General features: G+C 38.6%; 2 protein-coding genes and 1 non-coding gene across 3 annotated transcripts; 1 reads left to right on the top strand and 2 right to left on the bottom strand.

The window, feature by feature from the left end:
* The first annotated feature begins 4,183 nt into the window (after nt 1–4,183).
* Nucleotides 4,184–13,021, top strand: LOC131333225 (uncharacterized). The gene is made up of 7 exons (XM_058367643.1): nt 4,184–4,672; nt 7,281–7,319; nt 7,482–7,552; nt 8,908–8,972; nt 9,310–9,399; nt 9,496–9,588; nt 12,435–13,021. Exons 1-7 carry the CDS (start codon nt 4,293–4,295, stop codon nt 12,870–12,872), a joined length of 1,176 nt encoding a protein of 391 aa, XP_058223626.1. The 5' UTR covers nt 4,184–4,292; the 3' UTR covers nt 12,873–13,021.
* Nucleotides 11,169–11,276, bottom strand: LOC131334933 (small nucleolar RNA snoR100). The gene has a single exon (XR_009202335.1). It is a non-coding gene; the product is annotated as a small nucleolar RNA snoR100 (small nucleolar RNA).
* An 11,758-nt stretch (nt 13,022–24,779) lies between the features above and the next one.
* Nucleotides 24,780–25,508, bottom strand: LOC131333224 (lachrymatory-factor synthase-like). The gene has a single exon (XM_058367642.1). The coding sequence runs from the start codon at nt 25,446–25,448 to the stop codon at nt 24,933–24,935; it is 516 nt and encodes a 171-aa protein (XP_058223625.1). The 5' UTR covers nt 25,449–25,508; the 3' UTR covers nt 24,780–24,932.
* Nucleotides 25,509–25,736: the final 228 nt, after the last annotated feature.

The raw sequence follows: 25,736 nt of genomic DNA, 5'->3' as shown, positions 1-25,736 counted from the left end.
GGTTTGTCTGATTGATAATTTAAAAGCCTGAAATTACTTCGATTTGGGTTTTAAGGGAGATTTTAAAGTATAATGAGTAGAGAGAGATTGATAGAGAAAATTTATTTGGAACCATGTGCATAAATTTTGAATATCCCAAACGAACAAGCACTTAAAATACTCAAAGTTGACACCCGACTATAAAGAAGTGTATTTATTTTTAAGCCGCATAAAAAAATGTATTTGATTCAAGTTCATTTATACGCCCAGTAAATTCAAGTGGTCGGCAATAGCCAATAGAACTACCACGCTAATTCAGGTGATAAGTTCACCTCGTCTCATAGTGGAGGCAGGAGTTCGAATCCCGGAAAGGGCGGGGTTGAGGTTTAGAGATATAGACAGCTTCTAAACTCTTCGAGAATAACATATTAATATCTCGCTAATTCTTGCTAAGGGGTTGTTCTTTTAAAAAAGACATTGGCTTTCCCGCTAAAAATGAGCCAAATAAACCCACATAAAAACAAAAATAAGCCAATAAGTCACTTTTTTCGTCTTTATTCAAAAAATATTGGATTTCGATCAAAATTTTTTACTTTTTAAATTCCTCTCGTCATGAATATGTAATAATTCTCAAAAAAATAATGATAAACCTAGTGATACGAAAAAAAATTGAATAAAAATAAAAAATAAACTATTTTAGCTTATTTGTCCAAATACCTCCTAATTTCCGCTGATATATACTACATATAATATTGACAAAAAGAAAGAAATTTAAGTGGCCGGTGGCCACCATCACACGAAAGTTACTCGCTTGATCGAGACGTCACGTTACGCTTCTCTGACCACACCACACAATGCCAAAGTCAAAGGGTCGGTTACCTCAAAACGTTGCCCGGTCCTCCAATAGTAAATTGACGCCTCACCGAGTGCATGTGTATTCTGCATCCCCGTTGCAGTGCAGTGTAAGGAGTTACAGCTACTAGTATCACTCATTTGCCGCGTCGTCGTCACAACTCACAAGTCACAACATTCGTCTGTCTGATCGATAACTGTCCACACTGTACGTTTCTCATTCCCAAGACTGAAAAGTTATCCTCTGGGGGAAAATTTCAACAATATCCGAAAGATCAAGTGCTGAATTTGACACTCCACATTTTAATCAATCAACAATGCTACGTCCAGTCGTCCACCGTGCGGTTCCATTGCACGCCTCGTGGAGCCTACTATGGACCCAATAAAATATAAAAAAAATATTTATAAATTTGAAAATATTTCTATTTCTTTCATACGAATTCAAAAAATATACCTATCGATATCCGTTGGAACTAATTTTTTACAAAATTCTAAAAAATATTTTTCTGTATTTTTATGAGGCCCGAAGGAGTAGGGCCCATGTGGTGTGCGGTAAACATGGGCGGTGAAACTGCACATTGGACTTCTTTTTTTGAACTGTGAAATTATCAAATTAGACTTAATGTCTAATCATTGACATCTCACTTTTGTCTTTATCCTATGTGAAATTATCAAATTATCTTTTATTTTTGTTAATATTATCCACTTTAAAGGATATTGTTATAATTTTAAATAAGAAAAAAAAAGTATCAATAGCTAAAAGTGGAATTTCAAAATCAATTATCTATCCAAATAATGAGTTTTTTTTTTGTTTTTTTTTTCATTTGCTAGAAAAAACCACATTGTCCCAATTTCAACTCAACCCCATCTATGTATAACACTATCAATCTATTTTTGACACAACTCACAATTTAACTATGGAACCGGAAGTAGCTATAAAGCCAATGGATCAATTATCCTGGTCGGATGAGATGATTTTAACAATTTATTACTCTCTCCGTACGGATTTAATTGTCCTTAGTTCTGTTTTAACCGGCTAAAAAACGGGTTATATCTTTTAATCCGTAATGAATTTCATATCGAATACGGATCTTGTTTGATAAATCTCGATTAGTTCTATAATACAATATTTTCGAAATCACGTAAAACATTATAAATTGGAAGATATAATCGATTGAAAAATGACACGAACTCCAAAAAAGGACTATTAAATCTGGATGGAGGGAGTAATTTTATTTGTATGAATCGATTTTGTAATTATTTTCTTATGAAATACTTATCTCAATTGGATATTACTCTATCTATTAGTATTGATCACGTAATTCAATTTTTCCATTTAAGATAATAAAAAGAAAGAACTATTCAACTAAGTCCTAGAGCCCGTTCTAGAAAACAAATAAGAACTTATTTTTTGTCCAATAATAAGGGTTGTTCCAAAAAAATAAGAAAATTGTGCATATTTTTTCAGAATTTACATAGGCACCAATGGGTGCCGGGGAGGGAAATCGTACCGACGGCTGCGCCGGGCCGTCTCCGGCCACCGGACGGCCGATCCGAGCCGTCCAAAAATTCTAAAAAAAAACCGAGGGGGCCTACGCGGGAATCAACGACATCCGAGGTGTGTAGAGTACTTGATCCGAGCACCCCTTTTCCGTGTAGAGTGCTTGATCATATATACACAGAAAAGGGGTGCTCGGATCAAGCACCCTACACACCTCGGATGCCGTTGATCCCACGCGAGCCCCCTTGTTTTTTTTTTTATAGAATTTTTGGATGGCTCGGATCGGCCGTCCGGTGGCCGGAGACGGCCCGGCGCGGCCGCCGGTACGATTTTCCTCCGTCGGCGCCCATTATTATAGCAACAGTCTTATTTTTTGTATAAGGCAACTTCAAGCTCAAAATTCATGTGTTTACGCAAATAATTTTCCTACCACTATGGATCTTGTTTGATAGATCTCATTGAGATCTTTAATACGGTGCAAAAAAAAATTTGAATTTTTTTTTTCATTTACATTATTTTTGAGTTTGAAAATATGAAATGAACTTTTTATTTGGATTTTGTGGAATGACCCTTCTTATTTTTTAATGAGAAGTGGCAAAATAAGTACTTATTTTTTAAGAAGGTTTCCGGAACGGAGCCTAAGGCCCCGTTCCGAAACGTAAAATAAGTCCTTATTTTTTAAGAAGACAATTTTAAGCTAAAAAATAATGGATTTATTGAAATCTAAAAATATGCAATATGGATCTAATTTGAAAGATCTCAATGAGATCTTTTATACGGTGAAAAAAAAATTTAAAAATTATTTTTTATTTACACTATTTTTTAGTTTAAAATGTGAAATAAATACTTATTTTTTAAAAATGTGTTCTGGAATGGGGCCTAAGCAACATAAAATTGCGAGTGAGTTTGGCCTAATTTTTTCTGTAATGGAACTTTATTAATTTGCGTCAATTATTTTTGAAGTATATGCTACCCACGACTGGTGGAATTTAAAAGTAGTAAAAACTTTGGAAAGGAAACATTAACAAGTCTACTAAAAAAATTGAAATTTTTCTTACTTTTGAACTACTCTAGGCTAGACAAATAAATAACTTACAAAAACAAAACGAACAAGAATTCACAAAGACAACAATTTTATGAAAAAGTAACTAAATATTAGGAAAGTTTTGATTAACGGTCTTGCTATTGTCGGTTGACGATAAATACGCTAGAAGACAAGTAAAACACGTATTTCTGTGCATTTTTTTTTACACATTTTAATATACATTCACACACTCACTATTGTCAGCCCATTAGGCTGATTTTAGAATTTTCATTTCATTAAACCCAGTCTTAAATGGATTACTCGTAATCATTAATTGCAAGTCAAACCTTGAGAGGGGAAAACACAAACAGTCTTCACTATAAAAACGGAAAGAGAAATTTTCCAGTGGCGGGTGAGCACCAAATCACCCGGTAGACGTGGTGCTCAAGCGGGCACATTCGAGCCGTTCAAAAGTGTATTGGACGATCTAAATTGAAATACTCTCTCTCCTCTCTCCCCCCACACTCTCCCTCCTTTTGCTCTCTCCAAATCTGAACCGTCTAAAACTGAAATAGATGGTCTGAATGCATTGAGCGGGCACCACGCAATATCTGCTCAGTACTGAATAATTTATCATAAAAATGGGATCCCAACATCCGATCCAATTCTCAAATAACGTGTCCTAAAAATAAGATGAGATACAGCAATATTCCGATAATCCTGATCCAAAAAACCTACTCCCGGAAAAGAAAAATAAAAATAAAAAAAGATGATCGTTGGCTTGGGTCCATAAAACCAAAGGCCCAAACTCAGCGTGGCGTCAAAATTACCCCCTCCTTCTCATTCTTTCTCCTCCTTGGAAAAGTGTATAACAAACCATATAAAAAAGTACTCGTAATAATCTCCCTCTCTCTCTCTCTCTCTCTCTGTCTTGCCATGGCGGAGATGGAGGAGCTAACCTCCGGCGCCAGCGGGCGCATCATACCCCTCGTCAAGAACATCCGACAGCGCTCAACCGTCCTCTCCTATGACTCCCTCCGCCGCTCCCTCCTCTTCATCCAATCCATCTTCTTCTGGTTCCTCCTCGTCCTCCCCCGCACCAAGCCCTCCGCCGCCGCCGCTTCTTCTCCCGCCAAGCGCAGGCGCAAGGAGGAGGAGGACACCCTCCGCCGCCGAGCCCTCGCTCAGGATTTCCCGATGCTCGACGAAACCGACGACGGGGCCGGCCGCTGCGAGTCGGCCACGTCGCTGTTCTACGGGGTGAAGCGCAACGCATTGTTTGTCAGGTCGTGGTTCCCGGTCACCGGTGAATTGAAGTACGTTTCTTCTGCCAATTCGCTAATTCATGTTATTAGCTTTGGGGTTTTTATTTTTACCGTAGTCATTTTGAAGCCCTTCGTATATTTCTTTACACTTTTCACATTTTCTAACACATTTTTTTTGGAGCTCTGTGATTATCATTGTTCTTTGGGGCTTCTTTTTTCTCAAAAATGAAAATAGGATGCAAATGAGAATTTGTGAAAACGGAAAATTGGAACCGTCTAAATTCTGTTTGATGTTGTCTTGCCTCTCTAAAAAGACTAAAATTATGCGTGATTGAGTTAGTTTTATGATCTGGGTGCTAAGAGGAATTATCTGTCGTTTGTTCAACTGGATGAGATTAATGGAATAAGCAAGCATTTGTCAATGGCATCAGATACCCAGTACTTTCCATTACATTCCATGTTCTTTTTTCCATGAGTATTTTCACTTGAAGACTTAAGTAATTGGTAATTCACCTGCGATTGGTTTCCTCCATGAAGTCTTTCACTTAGTAGCACGGAGCAGGAGCGGGTGCGGGAGAGCGGAGGCACCTAGAAGCTCCTAAGGTTGGGAGCACCTAAGGAGTGTATATGGTAATATACATTAGAAATAGATAATTAAATATGTATACAAAATATCTTTAAATACTTGACCATTTAAGGAAAAAGTGATACTTATTTCCAAACCTCTTGAGTAATATTTATTTTCATATTTTTATTTCCACAATGGCATTACTCCCTTAAAAGTAAGAGAATAATTGCCTTAACGTCCTGATAAGCTCCCATCTTAGTTAGGAGTGATGCGCCATCATGCTCACATCTTGGGAGCACCAATTCGAGCTTGTCTTGGGAGCACACCCATTTTAAGGATCCTACCACTAAGGTCTTTCACTGGAGAAGGTAACTAACCTATAATCCAGGACGAAACTTATTAACCCGTGGAAAGTACGATATTTTCTTTGTAGTTCGTTCAATGCAAGTGAGTAAGTCTACAGACCTGCAATGTTATGGGGCCTTCACAATAAATGAATTCAGTGTTGTCAACACTGCATTCCATGTTCCTTCTGTGATTAGTTTCTTTGGCCATAGAATGATCGTAAACTAACAAAAGTGGACATAGTAAATCAAGTATGATATCTAGGACATATCTGTTAATGTGTTTGAATTCTTCGGTATATTCGTGCTGTCATTCACAGTTGTTAGAGAAGTCCTCTCGTATAGGGTATGCTTTTTTATTATGCCTTGTGCTTTTTTGATACATTAGTATACATTCGGGGCAGCAGTAGGTTTGCTATGTTAACTAAGAGCATCTGATTGAACTTCAACCTACAATTAAGCATGACAGAAACTAGTCTTGGTATGAAGGGCAACACGAGTGCTCATACTAGTGACTAGTGAGGCTTGGTGGAAATCTTGGTTCTCTTAAACTGGAAATCAACGTGAAGTAAACTAATTTGAAAACTGCTTTTATAACTGGAGATTTTTTGAACTCCTTTTTCTTCGGAGAACCTCATTTAACATTGAAGTATGAGGGATAATGAAAGAGATACAAGAATATATATATATATATATATATATATATATATATATATATATATATATTCATCCCTATTCTGCAATTATGGTATTATTAACAAGGTACCAGGGGACGCGAGCACGACACTTGTATTTACCAACAAAAATAAAGGAATCATAAACACAAGACAAAACTGTACACTTAGAAACCTTTATGTAACTACTTACTTGCAACAGACTAACAAATTAAAACTTGGTCTGGGGATAATTATACATTCCCCGAATATCTATTTGGAAGTGTCAAACCTATTGAGAAGTGGATGCAGCTTGTGTCCGTCAATTAAGTAGAACACTCATCTAAGTTGGGCATGTGAATGTTTTTGTTATCTCCATTGGAAATAAGGACAACAAAGTCTAGATTCATATAACATCTCCAAAGGGGTTTAACTTTTGGAGTTACAAAGAGTAGTTAAGCTTATTTGTAGTTTGGAGAACTGAAAGCCCATTGGTTCTAGTTATTAAATATTGTCCAAATGGTTGTACAAGTTGCAACAAAGTTCTTGGATTGTTTAATTCACTTTGTTTGGGAAATGGAATTAGTGTGAGACATGACCAGACATGAATAGATTGAAATACGGTTTAGAGATGATAACCTTGATAGGAAGCTGAAGTGAAAAAGATAGCAGTTAGCATCTGGACCACCCGTAGCTACCACCTCTATAATAAATGGTTGCTGTTGTGAAAGAGGAGAAATAAATTTGCAGGAGTAGGAGAAGCAAGTAAAGGATTTAATTTCACTTCCTTAACTTCTGGCAGCTATACAAGTTACAGTAAACTAGTTGGCATTTGAAGGAGGTTTAACGTAGAATACAAAGAGGTTTCTCAACAGTTGAGGAAGACAACACGTCTTAAAAAACTTGTATGTCGTGATTTAGACCAAAGGAATAAGGGCTGTGATGCTACTGTTTTCCAAGTCCTTTAAGGTTTTGTTCTGCTCATGTGGTGATCTACTGCTTAAGTCTCTCTCTCTCTCTCTCTCTCTCTCTCTCTCTCTCTCTCTCTCTCTCTCTCGCTCCTTTTGAAAGATTTGTTATGTTTATGATTTCAGGGGTATTATGGTCATTATGCACGGGCTTAATGAGCACAGGTACAATTGACGATTTCAGTTTGACTTTGTCAATAGTGTACTATGAAAACCATAATTTACGGCATTCGGTTTTAGACTCCTAAAATGTGAAGCTCGTTAGTATTATAATTTAGATCTTTTACAGTGTAATATGGCTTAACAATTTTCGCTGTAATGTTCCAGTGGACGATATGCTGATTTTGCAAAGCAACTGAATTCATGCAATTTTGGTGTCTATGCAATGGACTGGATAGGTAGTACTTTGCGATTATATCAAATTTATGTTCTTCAATCCTTGTGTTCAAATTTATGATGTGTGCACGAGCTGTTATGTGAGTAAATTCTTATGTGCTAATTTGGTAAACCTATTGCCTGTTATACATGTGACATCCTCTCTAAGATCTTGGATTGACTTGTTCCTTTCATTTTTCCTTAATGATCATGTCATCATCCTTGGTACAGGCCTCTTTTGATCTTGTATAGACTGCATCAATTTGTTTATTCTCGTCTCCCGGTGAAACTAAGCCGGAAAAGTTTTGGTACTTTACCCTAGAAAGTTATTTACCGAAAGGATGAATGTAAGGGCCAATACTTATGAGTGTCTGGAGTCAAGGCACTTAAATATCAACGCTGCTACAGACACAATAAAAATGCACAGATTTTGTGCACAGATCTGGTGTGGGGCTCACTACAGGTCCCACACAAACAATCCGAGCTGTTCATTACATATAAAACAATTTTTTCAAGGGTCCCCACGAAAAATCAGCTCAATCCGATACTTATAGGTGCTCGATCCAATCATCTAATTTTTCATTCAGTTATCAGGATAATGAAAAGTTAGATAATTGGATCGGGCACCTATAGGAATTGGATTGAGCTGATTTTTCACGGGGGCCCTTGAAAAAATGTTTTACATTTAATGAACAGCTCGGATTATTTGTGTGGGACCCGTAGTGGACCCCACATCGGATCATTGCACAAATATTGCCAACATTTTGGTTTAGGTGGCATTTTCACATTGTTATGGGTGTAAGTATTGGCATATAGGTTGTCTGCATTGATTCTTACATGCTGTGAAGCACTAACCCTCCTAGAGGATGCCGGATTTATGTCCAACGCGCTGGGGACACGGTAAAAAATGTATGGGACACGCCACGTATTGTGTCCATTAAATTTTGTCAGCAGGACACAGGAGGGACATGGATGGATACAACAGTGGCTAAATATGCGATTTTTTTAAAATTTTTGGCTATGAATGTGTATTACTTCAGATATTTTGGGTTAATAGTGTAATATCCAGTACATACATATTGATGCTTCATGCTTTTGCATGTAACAACTATGTTTCTAACTGGTTTAAAACAAATGTTATTTATTTATCTATTTTTGTCATCTCCCCCGCTGTGTCAGTGTCCCATTTTTTTAGAAATCCCGTGTCCATGCTAGATAGCTTACATGCCACCACCTAATTTGTACCTTTGAGGATTGGTTAATTTTTTAAACTAACCATTCATTATCTTGTAAATGACAAATATATACTTGTGATGCAGCCTTTGGCTAATTGCTAGTTGGTTATCATGTTGCTGAATTGGTTATTTTGTTTTTTTAGGTCATGGCGGGAGTGATGGATTGCATGGATACGTACCTTCACTTGACCATGTTGTTGCAGATACTGTAAGTTCTTGTAAAAACAAAAACAAAAGAACATAAATATATTTGTCCAAGCTGATTTGGGGATATGGTCTTCTATTCTATGTAGTGATACTCAAATCATTGTCACCTGCCAAGCGCCTTTCTCACACTACTCAGCCCATGTTGTTTTCACTTTTGTCATCCTAGCAGACCACACCCATCTTTAACCTAAGCCTTGCCACTGGCACTTCCAGCGATTATCTTGATGAACTGTTACAGAAGTAGTTTACTTGGAATTCCTTCTGTATGTATTGCCAAGTTGATTGAATCGGTTGTTTTGTTCAATATTTTGATGCGTTCTGTACTTGTGTTTTAACAGGGGGCTTTCTTGGAGAAGATCAAATCGGAAAACCCTGGGATACCATGCTTTCTTTTTGGTCACTCAACTGGAGGGGCTGTCACTTTAAAAGTAAGCTGGTTCAATAGGTTTTTGTTACTGTTCCAAGCTCGATAGATATTCGGTTATGCAGTTTCGTTTAATGTCGATAACCTGCTCTTTACACAGGCAGCTTCATATCCTCATATTGAGCAATTGCTGGAAGGCATAATACTCACCTCACCAGCTTTGCGTGTTAAGCCATCACATCCAATAGTTGGTGTAAGTGGTTATGGTCTCTCACTCTCTTGTGTGTTGCTTTCGTCTTGTATAAGATTTTCTTATCATGAATCATGCATAATCATGGTCTGAAACTTTAATAATTGATAACTATGATCTTCTCATTCTCCAAATTTGGTATTAGTTTTGGAAGCTGTTAAAGACTTTGATAAACATAATATAACCTCAAACCCGACAATGTTGATTACAGAACTCTCTTTCGGTATTTTCCTTTTGCACGCATGTATTTTGTAGCTTACAACTTCTAATGTTTTGGGGTAGTTGGCTCCACATAAAAATGTATGTGATTGCGAAATTATAAGGCTGTGTTTATGTCACGTCCCGGAATAGCACCTCATCAGCCTATTCTGACACAACATGCGACAACAACCAAACGACGGCTACTAACAGTTTAACAAAAACGGAAGTTCAACAACCACATTTTGTGTATATCTCAAAACAACTGTCATTTACAATCTACAGCGGAAGTCTGAAAAGACATAAACTATACATAAACAACTATTGTCCAAACTAAACTATACAAACATCAACTACTGGCTGGGAGACAAGACTGCTACAGGCCTCAACCACGTATTCCTCGAGCGAGTTACAACCGCACAACGTGACCTATAGTGGACATCAACTTATACTTGCAAAACTGAACCAGTCCAGAAGTGTATATGAGACATGGATGTTGCTCAATGGAAGCAATAAATGCAACATCACCAATAATTGAGTCCAGGAGTGTATATGAGACATGGATGTTGCTCAATGGAAGCAATAAATCCAACATCACCAATAATTGAGCGTAAAGAAAATAATCGACACAAAGTCATCATTATGGCATAAAGCCAATGAATCGAATCAGGAGCACGACACTAAGTCTGGCCATTATTGCCTATTGACACGAAGTCAGAGTTTATCACAAGTTCAATCCAATTGAAGAACATCTATGAGTCGAACCCTCACCTCGGTTTTCAACAAAAAGATACCAACAAAGTGACTCCCTACGTGGAGTCGCAGTACTTGTTGTCGCCTCCAAACCTAGCATATAATCCACACATATGAGCACAAAAATTAAGGGCAAAGTACAATTTACCTCTTTGTGGTTTGGCCATTTGGCAGATGATCTCCCTGTGTTTTACTAATGACCAATTCGCCTCCTCATAGTTTCAAATATTCTGCATCTTACCTCCCTACCATTAAAATCTCCGTTTAAATTGACGGAAAGTGGAATAGACACGCCCATTGTGAAACTTGGAATGGAAAAATTAATTACATAAAGAAGTAGTCAACTGTAAGAGGACAATATTACCCTTCTCTCTCTCTCTCTCTCTCTCTCTCTCTCAACCAATACAACAACAATAAAAGAACCCATGTAGTCCCCAATCATAGGGGGTATGGGCGGGGGAGGATTGGAGACGGACCTAACCTTTGGCAATATGCACAAAGAACCCATATAGTCCCCAATCATAGGGGGTATGGGCGGGGGAGGATTGGAGACGGACCTAACCTTTGGTAATATGCACAAAGTGGCTGCTATTAGAATGCCACTGAAATAATGCCCCCCCTCCCCCTGTACCTGTTTTGCTGCAAAATCATGCCCCAAAATCAAAGCCAACTGGCATCAGAGAGGGCAGGCCTAGAGACCCAATTCAATTTATGTGCACATTACCATACTTCATTGATAGTCCAGAGCATCGGTATGCACAACCAATATGAAGACAAATTTAAACAGCACGTGCTCCTTCCTCCGGCAACGCAACATGACTGGCCTGCGATGGCACCCTTAAGATATTCTCCTGAATACGCACACAACCAAAAGCCCAAAACTAATTTTCGAGCAACTTCATTTTTGACAAGAACGAAGCGGTGTACATCAATGGTGGCTTAACGGTGCGTTTTAACCACCTCTTGATTGGACGGCAACCGGAAAGCCTCCGCTTAGATCGTCTCCACAGGACGCAAAATACCCACGGCTAAACCCAAACTTCGGAGCAACTTCTATTGCCGCCAGACAGTGTGACACGCACGAATGAAAGAGGAAGGCAACTGAAGTTTGGGGGAAATTTCTGTACATAGATTTTCTTTTAAAAAATGGGCAGATTTGAGAAGAGAGATTGGGGACAGGCATCATTTGGTGAGAGACACATTGGTCACACAGAGAAATGGGTCGTGCTTTGCCTAATCTATGCAATAGGAGAGAGGGAAGGGAGGAGAGAGGGAAGTGAGGGCAGAGAATGGGTAGGTCCCCTTTATTTGAGAAAGGGTAGAATGGTCTTTTAACTTCTATTGTTAACAGAGTTAGGAGTTGCACTTTACTCCAAAACCACAGGTGGGCGATGTGGTCATTAGTGAACCCCAGGGAGGGCATCTGTCAAACGGGCGAACCTTAGGGAGGTAATTGATATTTTGCCCAATTTTAATCCTCATAACAAAGAAATAAATAATTGCACAAAATGCCACTACTATTCTAACACCCCTCTTTAACTAATTCTCAACAGCGCAACATTTAAATCAGTCAAGGTCACTACCTAAATTTTATTTTTTTGTTTTTTGTTTTTGCAACTCTAAGCATTAAAAAAGGTGTTTTAAGGAGAGCTAACACATGCGATTAAAATAATTGCACTCCACCCCCTTAAGTTATAAGAAGAACACTTTAACCACTTAAATTTTGATGGATGTTACAGTTTAGTGGTTGTTTTGTTGCAAGGGAAGATAAGTTAAATTACAAAAAAAAGAACATGGCAATAAGAAGAAGCTTAATTGTTTCTTTGGTTGTAAGCGGAGAAGAAAACCTGATGAAAAGACATCATAACGTCGATCTTCAACTCCCTCTTTTTGCGCAGGCTGTGGCTCCATTTTTCTCACTGGTGGTTCCAAAGTACCAGTTCAAAGGCGCCAACAAAAAGGGCATTCCAGTTTCAAGGGACCCGGCAGCACTCTTGGCCAAGTACTCGGACCCACTGGTCTACACCGGGCCCATGAGGGTCCGAACAGGTCACGAGATTCTTTGCATCTCATCTCACTTGCTGCGCAACTTGAAGTCCGTGACCATCCCATTCTTTGTCCTTCACGGAACTGATGATAAAGTGACCGATCCGCTGGCCTCTCAGGATTTGTTCAACGAGGCAGCGTCCCAGTTCAAGGACATAAAGCTCTATGATGGCTTCTTGCATGACCTTCTCTTTGAGCCTGAGCGCGAGGAAGTTGGAAAGGATATCATCGATTGGATGGAGAAGAGACTGAGTGCAGGTAGTCTTGAAAATGTCAATAGCCATTGGTGAGGATGTTATTCAACAGCTATAGTATGATGGGGATTGATCAGGTAGGGGGATTTGTTTCTTGAATTTAACTTAATCCAGGTTTTTGAACTGGATGCATGTAAGAACTGTGGGGGCGGTGCAATTATAAATAAAACTTCTTAGTTAATTTACTTATTTTGTGTTCGGTTTGAGATGAACTTAAATCATATGTTGTCTTGTCCTTGAATTGCTAGCATTATGAAATTGACTTGGAGCACGTTATGGTTGGGATTCGGGTAGTGACGAGCAAGATTAGATAAGACCATATATGCAAATATTATATACCTAGTCATGATTTTTCCTATTTCTGAAGGCATTCATAATCCATGTTACAGTGGCTATTTGAAATGCGACATTGTATGAATAAAGCTGGGGACCTCTAATCTCAGAGAATTGTCCCAGACGCGGATGACTATATTCATTGCAAATTTTAATCCCATCCAATAGGTAGCTACATTATTATATCAGTATCTAAGAAGCACCGACACACTTAGAAAGTCGCCTTTTCAGTGTCAGACATGTCGGGGAAACAGACACGCAAGGGACACTCTAAATTTATATATGGGACACGTCAATTGTCAATTAACTTTATTATTTTAACGGTAGGGTAAATGTCACACCTTCGAATTTCAACGTAGATAATAATACATTTTCCCCAGAAAAAACATCATCCTCTCACATATACGTCCCAAAATGATATGCCAAGATTCAATACATAGACCAATGTCCTTCACAATTGTGACAAAAGCCATAAATCCTTTACATTCCTTCAAAATCAAATGAATTATGATTAACGTTATATTTTTCATATATAACTTTCCTAATCAAGTTTTCTGAAAATACACCCAGCAACACTCCAAGCGCCTAAGCTATACGCCATGGTAGGTACTTGAAAATGAAGGGATGAACACACACTTGCCCAGTAAGAAAGTCTCTAACTAACTCTATAAGCTTATGAATTGACAAGTGTCGAAGAAACATTTTGATAAGAGAAACGGCAATATTTTGACTAAAGGTATAATTTACAGCACTGTCCTTGCTTTGGAAAGAAAACATAAAACTCTTTTCCACATACACCCGCATTATCATTCACATCCACACATGCACACCTTTTTCTTTAAAAAAAATATTTCCGTGTGCGATCATTTTCTCTTTTGTCTCATTTCTGTAACCAACCTCTCACCGAAATATACTTACAACACATAGAAAGGAGAAACAATATACAACGATGATACATCAAACTATATCACAATACAATATCAAAGAACTCACACACCTATCCGGATCTGTCCTTCCGATTTCAAGTAAACATCTATTAAATTATTTATCGAATCCTACCATATCATATTTTCATCTCAACGTCAAGCTGTCTTGAACGACTCACATACACACGCCTTTCATTCTAATCTCAAGGTTTATCCACAAACTATAAAACACACATTAATCAATCCAATTTCGTTCTCTATATTGCTCATAGATTTTCTAGCGACACACTGATGGCGGACTTAGAGACATTCCGGATATCTAAGACTCCTTATATCCACTACACGTTCTAGGTTGTCATGGCCCCGTACCTCCATTTCACAACTCATAGGATCATTATGTTAAGAGACTATTCAACCAAGTCAACCCATCACTCTATACGTATCGCATAAGTATTTACGGGCTCAATCTTAGACAATTAAGTGGAAACAATCCAAATCACACGAACCATGATCCTGGTACTCACATTGTAAAGTTTACATGCACCTCCTTTTGTATTTTCAAATGTTCTTTCGAGACTTAACCTAAATATGCACTTCAAGGCTTATGCTGTTAGGTTCAACATTCGAAAATTCTTTCAAGGCTTAACCCCTTTTTAAATTCAACATCCCTTCGACATGCCACCCATTCATTTCACATTCAATCACAATCTCACAGTTGTTCTCGTTTGTCAAGTAACATCATCATCAATCATTTCTCGTGTCTCAATACATAACAAACACGTCCATCAAACCAACTCATAAATCACAACAACCAAAAGGGATGAGTGGTAGGCTTGTCCAGGTTGGTACCGGTATTTCCTCGGTACCGATACCTCCTAGGGTTTTTTTCTTTTTTGAAAAAAAATATGTTTTTCATGCTAAACAAGGCTTATGCACCTCACATTGTAAAGTTTACATGCACCTCCTTTTGTATTTTCAAACGTTCTTTCGAGACTTAACCTAAATATGCACTTCCAGGCTTATGCTGTTAGGTTCAACATTCGAAAATTCTTTCAAGGCTTAACCCCTTTTTAAATTCAACATCTCTTCGACATGCCACCCATTCATTTCACATTCAATCACAATCTCACAGTTGTTCTCGTTTGTCAAGTAACATCATCATCAATCATTTCTCGTGTCTCAATACATAACAAACACGTCCATCAAACCAACTCATAAATCACAACAACCAAAAGGGATGAGTGGTAGGCTTGTCCAGGTTGGTACCGGTATTTCCTCAGTACCGGTACCTCCTAGGGTTTTTTTCTTTTTTGAAAAAAAAATGTTTTTCATGCTAAACAAGGCTTCACCCCAAACAAAGTATGGAGGTTCAAACACTAAAGACACACTAGATCATCACAAAAGGATCAAACACCCATACCTACTCAACACATTTATAGAAATCTTTCCATGATTTTCCTCATATCTTACCAAATTTCTTCACAACAACATACCATATGTGTAGTGTAGAGACCCGTAAATTTCTCTTATATAATTTTAATGTTTTGTAAAGAGATAAATGACAGTCTAAAAGTGGAAATTGTGGTTGTGGGTTAATGTGCAAGAATGTGAAAAATATGGGTTTTAGTGTATATTGTGCATGTGTGTATATGTGTGTGTGCCAGCGGAAAATTTTCCTATTTCCTCCTCTCTCCATCTATCGTTCTCTCACGCTCTCTCTCGGCTCTCTCCATCTCTCTCACTCCCACACCCAAAAACTCACCTCTAAATTCAAAACCCATAACAATCAACCTCCACTCCATCTTCTACTTGCGTATTGGGGCTCGTATCGCGTTGGATAGAGTTCGGTTCGGTGTATTTAGCTTGATTTAGATTCCGGAAGCTAGAGTTTGCTCAATCTCTTCGATTTCGGCTTGGATACTCGAGGTAGGGAATTCTACCTCTCTTTATATGTTATTTGAGTGCTCTTGTGCCTTATTTGGGCTTGTATTGGTTGTTATTGAGATTGGATCGAAATATGAAAATTCTGTCAAAATCGTCTAAAAAAAAAACACTCTCCCTACTGGTAGGAACTTTTCACCTGCCGGTAGGACAAGTGAGAAATTCTTCGTAACCAGCTCAAACATACTGCAGCAGCTCAAAAGCTGCTCACCTACCGGTAGGAACTTTTCTTCTACCGGTAGGCCAAGCATTAGAGGTAAATGAGTTCTACTGGTAGAAGAGGAAAATTCTGCACTTGCCCTATCGATAGATGAAAGTTCCTACCGGTAGAAATTAGAAACAGAGATGCCAAGCATTAGAGGCCAAGCATTAGAGGTAAATGAGTTCTACTGGTAGAAGAGGGAAAATCTGCACTTGCCCTATCGATAGATGAAAGTTCCTACCGGTAGAAATTAGAAACAGAGAGGCCAAGATTTTGAATGGTAGGTAATTGAGCAGCAACAGTGTCTTTCAGCAGCTTTTTCTACGTTCTTCCAAATCACTCTGTGAAGCTTCTCATCGACTCTAATGGGTTTGTTAATGCATTCTTTCAAGTGTTTTAGAGAGTGTTACTCGTTTCACACTAGAGTGGTATCCGATGGACTTAAATGAACTCGTTGAGTTATGAAATGTGAAATATAAGTTGTTGCATTATGAAAATACGAACGATACATTTGAGTATGTGAACGACGCGTAAACACTCGGGGCCCATCGACGGGTGGGTGCCTAACAGGGGATATCGAGGTCCCAAAAATAGCCCAGCAGGAGCTAATGCTCATAGTGAACACTAAAGGCCTAACTTTCAAGGTGAGTGCTTGGTAGGGGATATCGGGGTCCCATAATTAGCCCGGCAGGAGCTTTAGCTCAGACACACTAATGATTCGAGTTATTGAGACACAAATGAAATGAATAGGATATAAGGGTATGTTGAGAAGAAGGATTGGTGATAAATGGACATTTTGACCATGATAGGTTGTGCTTACATCCGTTGTCGTTTGATTTCCTTCATTTGTTTATCCGTGTTGCTCATTTGCATATAGAATTTGCGTAGACTTTTCTACTAAGTTAGTGTAGCTCAAGCCTTATATTATTTTCAGGAGCTAACTCGAAACCATAGCTTGCATGCCTGAAGTGCTCGGAGTGTGGACATTACTTTTGAAAGCTAACCAAATGAGTTACTTATTCATCATTGTAAACCTCTTTTGAAAGATGCATTTGTAACTAAAATTGTGATTCTTTTGACTTGGAATATTGTAACCTTTAATCCTCTTTCGACATTTGATACTTATGTTAATTTAGAGCCGTCGAGCCGATGTTGTAATATTTTGGAACCTTGTGAACTTGGAAGTATAGTTATGGGAATGAGAATAGAGAAATCTTTTGGGTATCGAATGGGATATCAAGAGGTTTTATTTATGAAAATCATTTATACTTATGTTGAAAATCGAGGGCGTGACATGTAGTCATGAATCCAAACTCCATAAGACTCAATCACAGCTAGACCAACACCTTAATCTCCTAGACTCCATCCTTAAGATCATTCGATCACATCACATAAACTCAATACACCAATGATACTCAATCATAGCTAAAATTATCACAACATCCAAGAGTCACAAGTAATAAGAGAGTTAAACACATACACAACTCATAATCATGTAGAGAAAGGAAAGAAATCCCTACCTAAAGGATTTTGAACAAAACCCTAAGCACTCCAAGTAGATCTAGCCCGTATCCACCAAGAACAACCTCCCTCCAAGCTCTCCTACAAGATCTAGGGTCAAGATCTCCCTAAAACATGTCATAAAGGTGAGGAGAGAGAAAATCGAGCCAAAAAAATGGAGCTTACCTCCAAGAGTGAAAACTCAAGAAACCCGGTTAAGATTCAAGTGCTAAATTGTAGACACTCCAATCCGGACCTCGAAGGATCTTTAAATTCCTCGATGATAAAACAAAGGAACGATACCTTTTAAAGCTTGAATGTGGACTTCCAAAGCCCCCAAAAAGACAGAAAAAGCCCAAAGAGCCAGAAAAAACCCAAAATCCAGAACTGGACCTGGACACCACGCGGTCTTGAGGTATGACGCATTGCATTTCGGGGAAAAGTTCTGACATGTTCAGAAAGTTGTTGGCCATGCTTGTTGGAGCCATAACTGAAAAACGGCTTGGTAGAGAATATAATTTTCAGCCGGCCTAAAAGCCACCTCCCCCCTTTGCATTAATACTCATTGGCTCTTGCCTATAAATACACCCCCCTTTTAGTTGAAAGATACCCCTCTAAGTCCTGAGAAAGCTCTGGCATTCTCTTGACATTCCTTCTCTCTCTACAAAAATTCCATTCTTCTTCTCTTCTAAAGCTCAGTAAACTACTGACTTTGGAACGCTATCACTTTAAAACTCCAAACCTACACTCATCCATCTTCATTCAAGCTCAAAGCCGAATGTATAAAAGCATGTTCCTTGGGCGAAGCTCTGTCTTGCCCTGAGGGGAGCTTCCTACAGTTACACTTAGCCTTTTTGTGTTAAGTGTTGATCAAAAATCCATTTTCAAAAGCAAACAAAACAAAAACCAGAGACTACACTGGAAACACTACACCGTGCGGTGTTGTAGTACATCGCACGATGTAGTGGTATACAACGTGCGGTGTTATATTTCCAGTATGATGTTTCTCGTTTATTTATCTTATCTAATCTCCTGGATCATATCTATTCACTGCTAGACCTGCTAATGTTATTGAGAGATCGTGCATGCATATTTCAGAATAAAGCTTTGTTTGAAAAATCATTACTTTTGTTTTCTAAACACTTCAAAAGAGGTTTTTATAATCATTCTCAATGATTAAGTGCATCAAAAGGGATCTTGCAAACTGTTTTGTGGAAAGATAGTAGAAATAAATTAGAGAATGTTGTTTGAATCCATGGTTTGCTTTATCTTGAGAATACAAAGCTGTTATGAAATAGACAAGAAGTTACACCGTACGATGTCTTAAGGAACAACGTACGGTGTAGTCAGATATACCATGCGAGATTCTGAGTAACAATAATGGGCTGTTGGTGAAAAGGTACACCACACGATGTACCAGAAGACCGTGCGAGGTACCTCGGTACACTATGCGGTGTTGTTATAATTGAGAGAGATTATTGTATTGCTATTTCATTTTTGCTCATCATTAACTTGTCATCTACTGTACAATGAGCACCACGAGCACGCCAAAGTGATTTGTTCAATCCCATGTCCATTTCCCGTATTTATTTTCTAAGAGTTTAATCCACAAAATGATATTAAAATTTTCCCCTTTTGAAAAATGTTTAGTAAATACCGGTTTTTACCGAGTGAGCGGGGCGCTTTTTCAACAAAACCTTCCCCATTCGTAACGTGGCTTCCGGACTCAAAATCTCAACGATTTTGCTTGGCCAAAAGTCTTCTTTTTCGAATCAAACACTCGATTTTTCGGATCATCCATCTCAAAAATTCGGCTGGCGACTCTCGAGCGCGCCGGTCAAGAAGCCCACATAGATGCTTGGATCTTGAAGTTTTGTTGAAGATTCATGAAGAACTCAAGAGATTTGAGGGAGATATTGAAGAGAGAAGTGAGAGAGGCAATTTTAGGGTTTTGTTCGTAGCGTGAGAGTGAGAAAATAACATAAGGGGTCTATTTATAGTGTCACGAATCAAGTACAGAATTTTTGAAAATTCGCAATCTATACCGGTACAAAGAAAAAGACTGTACCAGTACAGGTCACAAATTGTCAAACGGGACAGTCTTGCATTTTAAACCTTTATTTTAATTTTTCTTTACTTTAATTTATTTAATGAATATAAGAAAGTACCATCCCATTTGAAACTAATGGCACTATCAAAAACTTCAAATTCCAAATGTATAAAAATCTAAAATTTTCAGTTTTAGTACAAAATTTAAAACTGCTCATTTTTCTTCGAAGAAAAAGGGGCAAAACACCACCTTGCCCATCCTAGACATTTATGAAAATTTGCAATTTCTCTTAGAATAAATCAAGAAATAATTACTGCCATTTTTAATTTTGTAAATCGATACTTTTTTCGGAAAGTCATTTTTCTTATATGTAGCCAGATTTTGAAAGACAGACAGCCGATTTAGGCAATCCTATGCAAAGTTCCATGTGTTAATCACAATACAAGGAAGCATAGATTACAAAAGTGTTAGAATGATATAACCATAGTGCGGAAGCGGGTGGTTCGGGTTACCTTACGAACTTTAACCGAACCGGACCTTGGTTTGGATGGATTACGAACTCTTGATCACGTACCAAATCAGCGACAAATTCCTGCGATGGAGTGATACTACGAGGATCGAGTATCACCCTCTATTCCACGGTGCAAAGCTCGGATTGTTTTTTAATGGTAAAGAGAGAGAACTATCGAAGAGAGAGAGAGTTTCCCATAACTCTATACTTTTGTATACCTCTGGTGTATATTATTGTGTATATCTCTATGAACATCCTGCAGGAAATAAATAGAGAGAGCATCATAGATGCTTTAGAAGTCTTCTAATCCTAGGAGATTAGAATTACTTCAACTTCTCCTATCTTATCTACAAGATGAGATAGGACTCTCTAATATATGGGTCACCGGGTCATGCCCACATGGGCGACCCGATTTGGTCCCGGACCTGCCCCAAATTCCAACATCTCCCACTCGTCCATGCATAGGCATGACAAGTTGTATCAATCTCTCTTCCATCTACCCAACTAAAGAGCAAACTCATACGCGCTAATGAACCGTGCGATCGCTGGAGCACCTGCAAGTGGGAGCTCTACACTAGAAACTCTTTAAGAGCCAGTATAGAGACATCAACCCATAAGAGTGTCTCATGTACCCTGAATCCATTTAGTTACACCTGACCAAGCATCTTTAATTCTTCCAAAAAGCATGCTTGACCCCCCAACATCATGCACTCTATATTCACACCCGATCCGCGTCCCACTAGAGCGACCTGAGTTCTCGACAGTGAATATATTGCAAGGGTGTACTACTAAATGATCCTTTTTCGCCCTCATGTCACTTCATTTTAACCTTGCTGCTTTTTCAGACATGCTCCATGGGACCTTGACATTTCATGGTCTTAAGTAGTCAAGCTAGAGTAGCAATGCAAAGCCTCTACTACATGACATAGTCAAAAATCAAAGAGCACATTTAATATATATGCAGTCACCTTATCTAAATGACTGCTTAGACTCACACAATGAGGAAACAAGGATCCATTCACTCACCTCTAAAATAAATGATCGCCAAGCACATGTAGTATGAATACATGCTACGGTGGAGTTACTTTTCCAAAAAGCGACGTCACACTCCCAAACACCGTACAGACCTTAGTCTAGTCGTTACCTAGCGCCCAACCCAAGTTCTCAGATAGCTTGCCATCATGGTGCTATACGAGTCCTCACATCTAGCTAACAAAGATAGGTTAATCTCAAGATAGAGGGAACTATCCGAAATTGGTCTCTTGCTAATAGACCTTATCTTGGTTCCAACCAAGGCTACATATGGTGGGTATATCTGATTCTTCTTATCAGACTATATCACAGGTCCAACCTGTATATCTTATTACCCATCCATCTCATCTTCGCTCGCTATCTCAAGCGCCGAAGGCGATTGCTTGTGTGAGTGAGCCAATCTAACCTGCTAACATCAATCTTTAAATTCTGTATGTGTTGTTCAATAAACAATTATCCAAATTGCAACAATAATAAAATAATATTAAGTGCACAAATGGCATAAATATCCCATAAATCTGAAAGAAGTGATTAATGAAATTAATAAATAAAACACATCTATCATCATCTACGCAGTCCTAAAACCTTATCATGAGTCTCAAAAGTCCTCTTAGCAATGGACTTAGACAAAGGGCATACAACTATGCAACTCGTAGTTATGTGTTTTATAATCATTTCCTTTTGTGCAACAATATCTTTGACCCGACTAGGCATAGATACATACTCTGGAAGCAAAGCATATAATCAGCAGTCCCTTAGAGATATGTTAATATCCTCTTGACTGCTTGTCAACAATCACACGACCAAGATTGGACCAATAACTACTTATAAGCTGCCGATGGTACTTGAATAGGGCACGTGGGCCATCAGTTCCAATTCTTTAGGAGTTTTAGGTTCCATGTTAAGCCCCTAAGTCTCGCCTATAACAATAGAGAAGCGTCTATGAGTTTCCAACTTTGTCTCCGGAATCATTCTAAAAATATTTTTAAAGAAAGAATTTTCCTAGAAGGATCCCTTAAGATCTCAACTCTGAGCACATAGCTTGCTTTGCCCATTCCTTCATCTCATAAGTGAAGGATAACCACAACTGTGTGGTGACAATCATCTCTTAGTCATTCCAGCCAACTAAAATGTCATATATCAACATAGAATGACAATATCAAGAAACTATTTTTGGACCGTCTCATATGTATGCAATGACCTTCATTGATCATCGTAAACCCAAATGACTCGATGAAATCTCAAATACTGCTGCCTGGATAATTATTTTAGGCCATAGATAGACCGTTGGAGCTTGCAAACTCTGCGCTCCTAGCCTATTGCCTTAACGTTCATTTAAAATAGTTCTAAGGCTAGAATAATTTCGCCACTAGACAAGTCTTATTGCTCAGTATGGAACCATCTGCTTCGCATTTGATCTTCAGAACCCATTTGTTCCCAATGATCTTGCGCCCAAGCGAAAGATCAACCAAGTCCCAGACAAGGTTTATCTTTATAAACTCCATTTCATCTTACATTGCAGCAATCCATTCCTTACTAGCAGGCGATAAAAAAGTTTCTCCCACTGTTTTGGGCTCTCCTTAATCTTCAGGAGCAATCATGAAAAATCCTCCTCAATCTCAAATAGACGACGAGGGATTATTCAATGTTTGCTTCTATGCCTAGAGGATCTTGAGAATCCATTTCCATTAGATCTGATTCATGATTAAGCAAGTCGCTCCCACTATCCCTAGGAGGTAGGAGAATTTCTTTCCCATTCTCAACTGGACAATTTGGTGCGCCTCTCGTTGGATTCTCCATCTCATAGAGTTCTACATCTCTATTAACTTCTTATCTGCTAGGAAAATTCTCCTCGAGAAATCCACATCTAGTGACTCAATTTCAGCCACAAATGTCTAACGGATAGGCTGTAATGGAACAAATGCCCTTATGATTTTCTGAATGATTTTCTAATTGCTTTTCTTGTTGGGCAATGGTCACAAATGGGCAGGTTGACTAACAAATCCCCCTCTTGCCCAATGTGACCTAATCTCCAATGCCATTTAAAAGAATCAACATCAACAGAAGATGTAACAAAGCAAATAGAATCACTAGCAATATTATTAAAATAAAAATTAATAACATCTAGTATTATCAAACCATCCAAAGCCATAATAAATTGTACCCAAATCAATCCTCACTTAGCTACTCTCAAACAAAAATAAAAAACTAGACCCATCATGCTAGTGACTAATAACAAGTTTCGTCAAATTCTTGAAGCATAAAGTACTTCATGAAAAAACAAAGTGCGCTCATGTCGCATGTCCAGCTTGCCAACGCCCAGCACTAACACACTAGACTTGTTTTCCATGAAAATTCTTTAGCCTCCAACTGGAACTCAGCGATACTCCACAAATCTATCTTGTTTCCTCGCTAATTGGTTGGTTGCTACTGAGTCTACAACCCATGAATGAGGAGATTAAGCAACTAAACCTTGACATGTTCCAAAACAGTCAACACGAGAAACAAAAAATATGGTGTACCTTCTTAGGCTCAGTGCACTCACGAGCAAAGTGTCCCAACTTGTCGCAGTAAAAACACGCCTTTCTGGCCTTATTTTTGTTACCAATAATCTTCTTGCCTGTATTGCGCTTAAAAGAACCAACGCCAATAGGGTTAAGGCCTATAGCAGCTCCTTTCTTAAGGGCACGTTTAGCCTTCCTTCGCTGGTACCCAGACCTGCGAAAGAAAGTCTCAAGTATGATGCATGAACCATTTGGCTTAGCTACCTCTTGGCTTAGCCTTCATGTCCTCTAATTTATGTTCATCATCACATTTTAAGTTTGAGACCATCTTAGTCAAGAAGTCGATATCATATTTATGTTTGATAGCTTCCCACAACTTATGAGCAATCTCATAGTACTCAAACTCACATATCAAATTGTTATGCATGCTGCGTACCATAGTAAGTCGTGCACACTGATCTTTCTTGTACCATTTTTCAAAGGCCTCAAGATCACAAAGATACTGTGGTGAGTCACTTTGTTTTGGCTCAACCATCTCATGGTCGAGGGTCTCCAAGACCTCTAACTCCTTGAGGAGAAATTGGATCTCATATCGCCAAACATTATAATTGTCGCTTTTCAATTTCTCAACCTGGGTCAAATTAGCTACAACTTTCTTAGCTTCCATTTCAACTCTATCAAAGAAATGCGCATGGGATTATTAATACCACAACACAGAATTATTTTGCAGCAATAATCTAAATTAGAAAATAATAATATCATACATGTCGCAAGATCGAGAACTCGCAAAGCTTATAATCATCTCCTGCGCTTCTAAGTATTTTATTATTACAATTTAATTTAATTCATGCGCAAAATTTTAGTTTTCGGGAAAAATATATGAAAATATTTTCTCTACCGAACAACCTCCCACTAAATATGGCACATCACAAGCATGAAATAAATTTGGTATCAAAGCATTAGTTGGATGTTTTCGTGTTCTTTAGTACTTGAATAGCCATATGTATCATGCTTTAACAAAAGAAAGGGACAAACAGCAAATCTTCCGCGTAGCCAAACAGCATTCCGCGTAGCCAACTACTGCTCAAAAACAACTACTACTCTCCTTGACCTTGTTCTGTGCTCCTTATTGCATCCTCCATTTTCTTAGCCATCCCCTGCAGCCCATATTCATATTTCTTCACCAAATCTTCCAACACCCATCCTTCCACCGGCTCGACAGAAAATGACCACTCGATCACGCACCCCAGATCTTGACCATCGTCTCCTGTAGGAACGATCTTGACCTTTGAAACGTACGACTTGAACCCGGTGTTGGAGTCAACGATCTCGTAGGCGATGATCCGATCAATAGGATCAGTGGCTATCAACCTCTCTGTGGACCAGCTGATGGAGTTGACACCGTCCTCGGATGGGAGTTCAAAGCCGGAGCAGTACCGGATGCAACCCACCTCACCGTTGGTACCGTGGATCCCATAACAAGTGGGTAGGCTTGGGAACCATTTGTGTAGGTTGAAGAAGTCCTTGAAAAGAGGCCATATTTGGCCTGCACTAGCATGTGTTAGAGTTGTAGAAACCTTGGATTCCCACTTAGGTTGTAAGTTTCGTTCCATATGAGAGAGAGAGAGAGAGAGAGAGAGAGAGAGAGAGAGAGTGCAAGCGACAATTAAGAGAGTGATGTACTTAATTAAATAAAAGCTAGCTTAGGAAGCTGGACTTTCACATGTGGCCACCACTAGTGGATTGCTTTACTCTAGAAATGTCCTTTATTTACAAATTTCTGGTGTTATTAATAATGGCTTGGTTTCCTTTCATGGCATCCATATGACTGACTCATGAGGAGCGAAAATGATGCAGTACTACTTGCTACTTATCCTTTGGACTATTTCCTAATCAAACTA

The sequence above is a fragment of the Rhododendron vialii genome, chromosome 7a, assembly GCF_030253575.1.
Source record: "Rhododendron vialii isolate Sample 1 chromosome 7a, ASM3025357v1".
In the NCBI taxonomy this organism is placed as follows: domain Eukaryota; kingdom Viridiplantae; phylum Streptophyta; class Magnoliopsida; order Ericales; family Ericaceae; genus Rhododendron; species Rhododendron vialii.
This window is presented reverse-complemented; position numbering and strand designations above follow the sequence as displayed.